Here is a 10,926-nt window from a genome sequence, read left to right as displayed (position 1 = left end):
CCACTGAAGAACAAAAGGAAGGGAAGATGGATTTGTCCACGTGATTTGCGCTAGATCCTGGTCTTATCTTGGTTAGATCTAACTGCAGATTTTTCCATGTGTGTGGTAAGCATTCAGCAAAAAAGACAGATACAGCAACACGTCAGTAATATTCAAGGATGTACTGGCTATCATAGTCAGCATAACAAGTTCTTGAACTTCCCAGAAATCAGTTTTACTCCACGGAAATAAACAAGAAAGAATCAGGAATACTTCCCAGGTACTTAGCTTTTCAGACATCCCTAAATGGAATCCAAATGTATATATATAACTTGAAATTTCAGAGAAAACTCTAAGCTGAAGGATCCACTGGTTCACATACAGGCGATTCTGAGGTAATTGAGAGGCACTGAGAGTCAGAGCCCTTGCCGGGCTGGCCTCCTGCTTTGCTGGCACTCCCGTCTGGCTGGCTGGCTATGCTGACAGTGTAAGTCAAGGGATTATTCCATTGACCACATGCCCAGGCTTTTGTTTCTTTGTTTTTGTTTTGTTTTGGGAGGGAGATAGGAAAGTTAACTGGGGCCCCAGAGATCTATGAAAAAAAAAAAAAAAAAGACCGAAAAGGAGGAGGGGAGAGAATTGTGCAATGATAAGTGCTTTCTGCTGTAGAAATCATGACAGAATATGAGTTTGATTCTGGCGGAAGCAAACTGGAAATGTGGGTCAAGAATTAACCCACAGGAATGCCAGGTAACTTCTCCTGAGACATGTCTCTAAATTACATCAAAAACTTCTATGAAGGATGTGTAAGTATTATACAAACAACAACAACAGCGATTGTATGAGTCTTATCTGTGTATTTTAACCTGATTTGCATGAGTGCTGATGAATAAGGTCTTATGTAAGGAAAACAATATAAATATGAACCGTATGCTTCAAAATATCCTAAATTTAAAACTATAACTAGAATAATTTAGGAAGTACTTGTAGCTGTTGGTGCTGTAAAGTAGCTCGCTCTCTCAATTAGATAATTGAGAAGTAGAATATAAGATGTAATGACAACTAAATAAACAGTATTTGGTTGTTAAGGTAATGTGCAGAGTTTAATATTAGATTTGTTATCTGATTTTGCCAAAAAGGCACTTAGATATTCTAAGATTCTCTTGATTTTATTGCAAAAGGATGAGAGGGGTAGGGGACATTAATTGAATTCAAGCCTTTTTACAAATTTCCAAAAATTACACATTTGATTAGCAACAAGTTCTTGTTTGACTGTTTTACTTCATATTTTCATAGTAAAAAGGGTAAGAAATCTCATCATGCGGGATTTGAATTGGGTTTGATGATCTCTAAGTTTCTATCTTGCTTCAAAATTTCATGATCTTAAAATTTTTTAAATGTGGTAATGAAAGCATCCTTTAAAATGTCCTCCTTTAATGTTTGTTTTCTTTTTTCTCCTAAAACCTAACAGATGAAGCCTCCCACCGTGATCGGTCAATTCCACACTCTTTTCTTTGGTTCAGTCCGAATGTTCTTCCTTGGCGTGTTAGGCTTTGCAGTCTATGGGAATGAGGCTTTGCACTTCAGTTGTGATCCAGACAGGAGAGAAATAAACCTCTTCTGTTACAGTCAGTTCAGGCCAATCACTCCACAAGTAAGTTTTTCTGTGTGCACAAATATAAACCTTACTCAACAGAGGATAAAATTGTTTTCTTTTTAAATAGAGAATAATGTCATAATAAGATGAAGACTATTTTAACAGGTACTGTTTCTAGAATAATTAGGGTTTTTTTAAATTAGCTGTATATGTCAAGTAAATTAATTTGAGCTGGTTGAGAGTTTCTTCCAAGTTTAGCATTCTATTATCTATTGATGTTAGAGTTACACTCCAGGCCTTTAATTAGAAAATAGAAACTGGATAGCCACTAAAATAAAATACTCCATCATTGTTAGTAATTAGTAGGCAATGACACTAAAATATGACTACTTTTTCACAATTGCTAAAGTGTTTAAAGTTTAAAAAAAGTTTAAAGTCTTAAACTTTTTAGTAATTAAATGAGATATGTTCAGCATTACTACCTTCATTATATTATTTTTATCGTTTATACAACTTACAAAACTTAGAATTTTAAAATTAGCCTCTCTTGAAGGTCAAGGAACTTTTTAGTGTATTTCTTCATTACGTGGTGATTGATTTGACTGAGATGTTTCTGACATACTTTAGGTGTTCTGGGCATTACAACTAGTGATTGTCCTGGTTCCTGGAGCTATTTTCCATCTTTATGCTGCATGTAAAAGCATCAATCAAGAATGCATTCTTCAAAAGCCCATCTACACTGTAATTTATATCCTCTCTGTTTTATTAAGAATTAGTCTAGAGGTGGTAGCATTTTGGCTTCAGATTCACCTATTCGGTTTCCAAGTAAAACCTCTCTACCTGTGTGATGCTGTGTCTCTCGGGAAAAAATTTACTATTATAAAATGCATGGTGCCAGAACACTTTGAAAAGACCATTTTTCTCATCGCAATGTATACATTTACTGTAATTACAATAGTATTATGTGTTGCTGAGATTTTTGAGATCATATTTAGAAGATTATGCCTTCTAATGATGCAATGACTGAAAAGTTGATTATCTACTGTCATGCCACAGTTATTTATCAACCATTTTTATTTAGTTTTATCTTATTCAGTGAGTATCTCAATTTCAAACACAAATATCTGTTCTTTCAACTGACTTCAGTATGGGTGAAATTTATGTCTAACAGAAATTATAATACTAAGTTCTAAGGCAGGGATTCTTGAATACACATTTCATTTCATTTTAATTTTGTCACACATTAGGAAATATACATGGAACTAATGTTAACTCATTTTTAAATAGCAGTTTTACAGAGTTCTTTCATATACAACATCTTAATCAATCACAGTGTTTTATGGCCAGAGAAACTTTTATTAACTCTTTTACACAAAATGGAAAAATGAGGCTTAGGGAGGTTAATACATGTGCCCAAAATCACACAATCAGACTAGAATTCAGCTTTCCTAACTATAAAGCCATTTCCTTTTTCACTGAACTATGCAGCATAAATTTTGAGGATGTAATTATTTTTTGCATTCATGTCAAATATAAATTAAGTACAAAAGTTGTAAATGAATTATTAAAAGAGTCATTCCATAGTTTGATAACCAACTTGAAGAAATGGAGCACTTGCATTTTTAATACTGTTTTATTGAAAATTTTAATATTAAATGATATGATAATATGGTAATATGGCCACCAAATAAATAAAAAATGCTATGGAAAGTATTTTACATGGTTTCCTTGTTTCTTGTTGGAGAAAAAAAAATCCTCTGTGCTCATAGTATCCTATAATCATAGTTTCTACACTTAAGATTATTGAAATAGAGAATTATATTTATATTAAGTTAGACTTCCTAAATAGCCATGAAATTATTTGAAAGACAATTAATTTATATTAATTCAGTGCATTTCTTTATATCTGCCTGTCTTACCAATAATCATCCATTTGATATCATTTAAAAACTTTATGCGTGACTGCCTTATACTGGTGCTTTATTAGGGAAATAAATATAGTCAGTTGAAAACTGAGGTTTTCAGTATTTTCTTAAGCATTATTCAGCTTATGGTTGGTATCATGAATTTCCACACTTAGGATTTTCAAGTCATGAAATGCACAGGAGAAAACCCAATTTACCTTCATTCAACAAATAGATGGTTGGTATCTATTACTCTACATGTACTGCATTAAGAATTCATATACAAAGATAACCAAGATTTAGCACCCTTAAGAGAGTCTATTCTAGTGAGTGATACAGTGATGTGACAAAAGGGTGCAGACCCTGGGAAATAGCTCACTCTGAAGGGGGGAATATTTTTTCACTGTCTTTGTTTAGAATCACTGGTCCTTAGTGTTAATAAACAGCAACAATGTTTAGTATGTTTTATTCTTATTTTTAAATTATTTAGAGATAAAACACGCTTTATTGCCTGTACCAGGGTGGACTGCTCTGACCCGTCCTCCCACAAACACATACACCTTCAATATGGGTCGTATTTTCCTGCATCTTTGGAAGGTTTGTGATTTTTTGTTGTTGTTGGATACCAGACATGTGTGTTTTATCTTGTTGGATGCTGAATATTTTTATATTCCCATAAATATTCTTAAATTTTATTCTGGGGAGCAGTTAAATTATTTGGAAATAGTTGCTTCTTTGTGCTTTCTATTCAGCTTTCTTAGATGGAACCATTTTAGCCCTCACTGAAGGGGTATTTTTGGCCCCATTACTAAGACAAAACTTTTCTGAGTGCTCTATGAGATGCCCCTTTGGTGCTTTGGAAACATTGTCTTTCCACCATTCTCAAAGTCTTGAACCCTTTCCTCAAGCTGGTTGACTCATTGTCTTAGTCTGTTTCAGCTGCTGTAACAAAATACCTAGACTGGGTAGTTTACATGCAAAAGAAATGTATTTCTCATAGTTCTGGAGGCTGGAAGTCTGAGATCAGGGTACTGATATGTTCACGTTCTGATGAGAGACCTCTTCTGAGTTACAGACTTGTCTTTGTATCCTCACATAGTGGAAGGAAAGCCAAAGAGCTTTCTAGGGTTCCTTTAATAAGGGCACTAATCCCATTCATGACGCTCCATCCCCATGACCTAATCATCACTTCCCAGAGGTCCCATCTCCTACTACTATCACGTTGGAGGTTGGGATTTCCAAAACATGAATTGTTGGGGGCACAAACATTCAGTCCATTGCACTCATGGTTGCAACAGAAATTGCTGTAGCTACAGGAAGCAGGTCTTTGCTGTGCCCAAGGAAAGAAGGGAGACATTCTTCTGGTTTGCCTCTCAGGATTTTTCTAAGAGAAGATCACTAAAAAAAAAAAAAGAAGAAAAGAAAAAAAAGAAAAACAAACCAACAGACACCCCCCCCCCTTTTAAAGATTTTTTAAAATTGAAGTATAGTTGGATACAATGTGTCGATTTCTGGTGTACCACATAATGTCCCAGTCATGTGTATGTGTGTATACACACACACACGTATTTGTTTTCATATTCTTTTTCATTAAAGGTTATTACAAGATATTGAATATAGTTTCCTGTGTCATATAGAAGAATTTTTTTATCTATTTTTATATACAGTGGTTAACATTTGCAAATCCCAAACTCCCAAATTTATCTTTTCCTACCCCCTTTCCCCCCCGTAACCGTAGCAGATGAACACTTTTGTCTATTCTTGTTCTGATTCATCCTCTAGAACATTGTCAAAGTATGCCCTTTTTAAGAGACTTTCTACCCCGTCTGTTGGGAAAAGCAACTATTCTCAGTTCTGTATGAATCTTCTGTGTGAACCTTTCAAGTAGTTCCTTTCCTGTAAAGATGTGTAAAGATGTTACGCTAACCATGACTCAGTCAAAGACCCTTCATAGATCTCCGAGTGCTCTTGCTTTGCAGCTCTCCCTTCCAAGGTGTCTGACCTGTGAAATCTAGCCTCCTTGGTCAACCTGGACTCTCATTCCTCAACCGACAAGGAGGAAGGATGACATTTCTAAGCCACCAAAGAGCCTTGGTTACATATGCTTCTTTTAAGTAAACATTGCATATTGCTATGTGTAAAGATATAGATCTTGTGAGAGTTGGTTTGGACAGTCTTTTTAATTCCTTACTGATCTATACCATTCTACAATTTCATTTTGTTAGTAACTCTATCAGGATTGTTAGCATGCAGCTATATAAAAATATAGCATTTATAAACTATAAATATAAGGTATTTAAATATATATGACATACTTAAAAATATAAAAACTGATTTTTCTAACCAAGGTGCAAATACAGCAAAAATTAATAAGAATGTCAAAGCTAAACAAATAACTAACCAGTTGAAAATATATTTAAAGTCATTTCATAAAAAGTTCTTGGGTCAAATAAGGCAATTTAAGCTGAAGTTTTGCAAACTATTTATAAATGAACAACAGTCAGAATACTACCTATTAAAACCCATATTATATTACCAAATTTGTAGTACATGACAAATTGAATTGACAGCTGAAAATACATTTCTTATTTAAAAATAAATAATAGATGTACTTCAAATAGCAAACACAAGAACTTAAAAATAAAACTAATGAAAACAAAAATAATTTAATAAGGATAAAGGCAGAAAGCAATAAATTAGAAAATAAACAACATACAATAGATAAATCCAAAATTGTTCTTGAAAGTAACAAAGAGACCAATCTGGCAAATCATATCATGTATACTCTTATAAGATTTTATAATATATATGAAGTTATATATTATCACTTGAAGTACACTATGATAATTTAAAGATGTATACTACAAAATGTAAGACATCCAGAAAAATAGAAGAACAAAATTTTGGCTAATAAGCCAACAAAGGAAATTAAATGGGATCATAAAACATTCAGTTAATCCAAAAGATGGCCAAAAAGACAAAAAGTGAACAAAAACAGATGGGACAAAATCAAAAACAATAATGAGGTAGTAGACCTAAACCTCAAAACATCAACAGTTACAATAAATATAAAGATTTTAGCATTCCAAACTGAAACAGGGATTGTGGAACGCATTTTTTTTTTCAAAAACCCAGATCAAATTACTAACAAGAACCCCACTTTAAATATTTAAAGATTTAGTATTTAAAACATTTAAATATTTTTACAAATAGATAATAAAAAAAAAGTGGGAAAAGATACATCATTCAAACAGTAAGCATCAGAAAGCTGAATTAGGTGTATTAATATAAGAAAACTCAAGCAGATTTCAGGGCAAAGAGTAATGACAGGGATAAAAGACACATTTCATAATGATTAAAGTGTCATTTCATCAGGAAGCTTCACAGTTATAAATGCGTATGCCACCAGTTACAGAGCATCGAAATACATGAAGCAAAGCCTGCTAGAAATGAAAGGAGAAACAAATCCAGTCATAATGAAAGGTTTTGACATTCCTCTCTCAGTAATCAATTGACAAGGCAGAACATCAGGAAGGAAACAGAAGACTTAAACATTACCCGTAAGCAACTTGAACTAACTGATATTTAGAGAACACTCTACCAGACTACAGCCGCATACACACTTTTTTCAAGTGCATGTGTAGTTAGGTATTACTTCGTTGCAGCCTAGGGGAAGTGCAATAGTTCATATCTGGTGAACTTGATTTCAGTAGCAGAAAGTGCAGTTTCTGACCAAGTCATCTGGGCAGAGGGTCTGACTTGAAGATTGTGGGGAAGGCTTGAAACCTCAGCTGTGTCCTGGTGTTTCACAACAGTGGCTGTGTCATCAACATATCCCGAAGACCTTTTAAAAACACCCATACTTAAGATCCAATGTAGAACAATTAAATCTGAATGCCCAGGGGTGAGACCTAGATTTTTTTTTTTTTTTTGAGCTTCTGGGGTGAACTTTAAGAACCACCACCACTGAGAATCGAGAAGTAATAGGAAAAGAATAAATGAGATGTCATAAGGACAGAGAGATGACATTTACAGTTATTCCACTCTATTTCTCTACCAATCTGATTGGATGGTGGGAATAGAGAAGGAGAGAGAAACCATGCCGGCTTTGCTTGTTGAGGTTGCTATAACAAAACACCACAGACTGGGCAGCTTATAAATGACAGAAATCTATTTCTCACAGTTCTGAAAGCTGGAAGTTCAGGTGCCAGTGTGGTCAGGTTCTGGTGAGAGCCCTCTTCCAGTCTGCAGACTGCTGATTTCTCACTGTATTCTCTCATGGTGGAAGAGCAAGCTGGTTCTCTGGGGTCTTTTTTTATAAGGGTATTAACCTCATTCATGGGGCTCTGCCTTCATGACCTAATCATCCGCCAAGGGCCCCACAGGCTAATATCATCACCTGGGGCATCAGGTTTCAACCTATGAATTTGGGGGAGACACAAATATTCAGTCTATAGCACATATGTTCTCAAGTGGTAATGAATGTTTTGCTGAAATTGGGGAGAATATAGAGCTGAGTTTCCTGTGGGGTAAGAAAGGCAGCCCCTTGAGTAAGGTGGTGTACTCTGCAAACAGGGATAGACAAAGGATGTGGAGTGGAGATAATACAAGAACACAGAAGGGGTTCTGCTGAGATTGGGGGTAAGGGTAAGGTGGATGGTTGATTAGGGAATAGGAGGCACAGGGACATTTCAGAGCTTGAGATCTTATTTCTTGGAGATGATGTGATTTCAGTGAAAACTAGTTTTAAGAAGAACTCTCAAACCTGGGGACTGAGATGAAATAAAGGAATAAAGATGAAGGTTATTGGAGGTAAAGTGTAAAGTCCTGAAAGATGATGGTATGGGATGGAGAGGAGAGAAAAAGAATAGATGTCACCGATGTTAGAAGAAAAAGTTGATGATGCCTACCTACAACAGTAGGAGTTGGTAGCACTGAGCAAGAAGCATTACCTGAACGCCTCCTTTGTGCATTGACAAGATAAGAACTGTCAAACACTTTGCAGATCGTTCATCACTCTCCAGAAACAAAGTATCTCCAAATCATTCATTCACTAGTGTATACATTACCCAGCTCAGAACAAAAGTTCAATTTTCTTTAAGCTTAACGTTCCTAGCATTTAAGTTGAAAAGGAGTCTGGTTATTTTATCCAATGTGTCAGCACAGAAGGGCGTGATTTAAAGTTTCTTAAAAGAAAAAAAGTTTCTAAAGTAAAGGAAAGGTTTCTATTATATATATATATATATTAGTATAATCTGAGGAACTGTAAGTGACAATTCCTGAAGGATGTCAAAGGCAATTCACGCCTTTACCCTTTCTCCCAATCAGCAAACATTATTTTCTTCTCGCTTTTCCCTTTCTACCCGTTCTTCAGCCGCAAAAGGGGAGTCGAGGTTGGAAACAAAGAGAAAGAAAGTCTCTCCTCCTGCCTGCCAGTAGCCAGCAGAGAGCGCTATTGCCACATGCAGCGTAATTTCGGAGCCGTTCAGCCTCCTCTGGGCTCTAAAGCCTACGAGCCGGACTCACTGAGGTTGTCCCTGCTGGGAACCCGTAGTTGTCGCTGTCTCTGAGCAACGGGAAAATGGGCGGGATTTGCCGTGCGCGTTCGTGCGCGCTCCCTCCCAGACGGAAGCGGAAGTGTCGGTGGCGCGCGAGTAGGAAGTGGTGATTCCTGGAGTGGAGATGGCCGCGCTTGCCTCGCTGCCCCCGCTGCCCCCACAGTTTAAGAGCATACAGCATCATCTGAGGACAGCTCAGGAGCATGACAAGCGGGACCCTGTGGTGGCCTATTACTGTGAGTCTTTCCGGGTCGCCGCGGCCCTCCTTACCCTCCGGGGCCCACACACCGCCCGCTGGTTCTTAAGGCAGGCCCCGCCCCCCTGGCTTTAGACTTGAGCTTTGACCTCTGACCTGCCGTGGGAATCCCCTGGGGTCCCGCCTTCCTCGTGGATTTCCCCCCCACCCCACATTCTCTTCGCCCCTTTGCAGGCCCCGAAAAGGCAAAACTTCAAAAGGACCATAGGGTCCACTACCTCTCCAGTCTTGTGCTTAAATATTTTTAAACAGACTTCAAGGGCTGATGAACTCTGGAACACACTGTTCTAAGGTCTGAGGTTTTCTTTCTGTGTTTAGACAAAAGAGCCCTCTGTCTCTACTAGGGAATCCTGAAAATAACCTGGGTCGTTAAGTAATTTGAGTTGGGGCTAAAACGAACGTTAGTGTCCCAAAGGCAGTAGTGATGTGCACAAAAGGAAGACTGACTAGTTGAAAACATAGTAGTTAGTGCAGGTTAATTATGACAACAGGCAAGCCCATTCAGAAACTCATCAATGAAGAATATCTGCTACAAAACAAGCACTTGGATTTACCCATTCCCCCTTCTGCATCCACACAGCTCTCTCCCACCAGTGAGAATTTTTAGCCTTCTTTGGATAATACCTGGTGTTGAGACATTTCATAGGATGAACTCTGGGGTGAACTCTGACTTTGGTTGACTGTGGTACATGTAACCTACAGTTGATGAAAAACACAGATTAAATGTGTTTACACTTTTTCCTTTGCAGAAGAGAGTAGGTCCAGTAAACTTTATTTTATATTCTATACTTTAACTTTACTGCAGGTATAACAAGTGACCAAGCAACTATAAATCTTCTGAAAAGGATTTTTAGCCTTGAGAAGCTCAATATAATGTGTCCTCTGTTGTGGATGTTACGGTCTGCTGTCATCCTTATCCTGTATTCCAGGTGTCCCCCATTTTTGTTTCTCAAACGTGCAAGGCCCTTTCAGACCTCCACGTTCTTCACTTTCTTGCAATGTCTGCCTTTTTTTCTCCACTTGGCAAACTCCTCATGTTTCAGATTCTGGCTCAAATGTCACCTCTTCTGTGGGCAGTAAGTTGATTACTCTCAAGGTTTTACCCCATTTTGTTCAAATAGTAACAGCGTTTTTCCATTATACTTGTTTTTCAGGTTCCTCAAACAGGGGCCATTAATCATTCATTCAGCTTGTATTTATTGAGATTCTACCTGTATGAGCATTACCAGGCACTGTGGCTACAGTTCCTGCATTCATGGAACTTACTTACTATGGGGTGGGGAGATGAAATGATAATATGAATATATTATTAGAATATTAGAAGGTTATGAAGAAAAACAAAGCAGGGAAAAAATAGGCAGTATGAGAAATAGGGTGGTAGGAAGTGAGGAGGGGATTTCATTTTAAAAGTGGTCAGGGAATGCTTCTCTGGGTTCATCTCTGAGCAGGACTTGAAAGGAGTGAAAGGCAGGCTTTGCATCACCGGGGAAAGAGTATTCTCCATAGAGGGGGTAACAAGTGCAAAAGTCCTGAGGTAGGGGCTTGCTTGAAGGAGGGTCAAAGTGGCCATTGTAACTGGAGTGGATAGAACAAGGAGAAAAAGAATGTGATAAAGTCAAAAAGGTTATGTCT

General features: G+C 37.2%; 2 protein-coding genes across 2 annotated transcripts in view; both read left to right on the top strand.

Annotated features, from left to right (window-relative positions):
* Positions 1–601: 601 nt before the first annotated feature.
* Positions 602–3,250, top strand: GJE1 (gap junction protein epsilon 1). Its single transcript, XM_045524761.2, has 3 exons — positions 602–785; positions 1,451–1,633; positions 2,204–3,250. The coding sequence occupies exons 1-3, from the start codon at positions 747–749 to the stop codon at positions 2,597–2,599; spliced, it is 618 nt and encodes a 205-aa protein (XP_045380717.1). The 5' UTR covers positions 602–746; the 3' UTR covers positions 2,600–3,250.
* A 5,855-nt stretch (positions 3,251–9,105) lies between these two features.
* VTA1 (vesicle trafficking 1) overlaps positions 9,106–10,926 on the top strand; it is a 61,449-nt gene continuing 59,628 nt past the window's right edge. The window contains exon 1 of the mRNA XM_010965649.3: positions 9,106–9,274. Within this exon, the coding sequence (XP_010963951.2) occupies positions 9,163–9,274 (112 nt within the window). The 5' untranslated portion in view covers positions 9,106–9,162. The remainder of the gene's footprint in view (positions 9,275–10,926) is intronic.

Source organism: Camelus bactrianus, chromosome 8 (assembly GCF_048773025.1).
Source record: "Camelus bactrianus isolate YW-2024 breed Bactrian camel chromosome 8, ASM4877302v1, whole genome shotgun sequence".
Lineage (NCBI taxonomy): Eukaryota > Metazoa > Chordata > Mammalia > Artiodactyla > Camelidae > Camelus > Camelus bactrianus.
Note: the sequence above shows the minus strand (reverse complement) of the source record. Positions and strands in the feature narration are given on the sequence as shown.

Bases quoted from the DNA above. Each gene is read 5' to 3' on its own strand.
- GJE1 (XM_045524761.2), top strand. From the start codon at position 747: ATGTCTCTAAATTACATCAAAAACTTCTATGAAGGATGT. The intron at 786-1,450 runs GTAAGTATTATA...AAAACCTAACAG, and splicing joins AAAACTTCTATGAAGGATGT to ATGAAGCCTCCCACCGTGAT. The intron at 1,634-2,203 runs GTAAGTTTTTCT...GACATACTTTAG, and splicing joins TCAGGCCAATCACTCCACAA to GTGTTCTGGGCATTACAACT.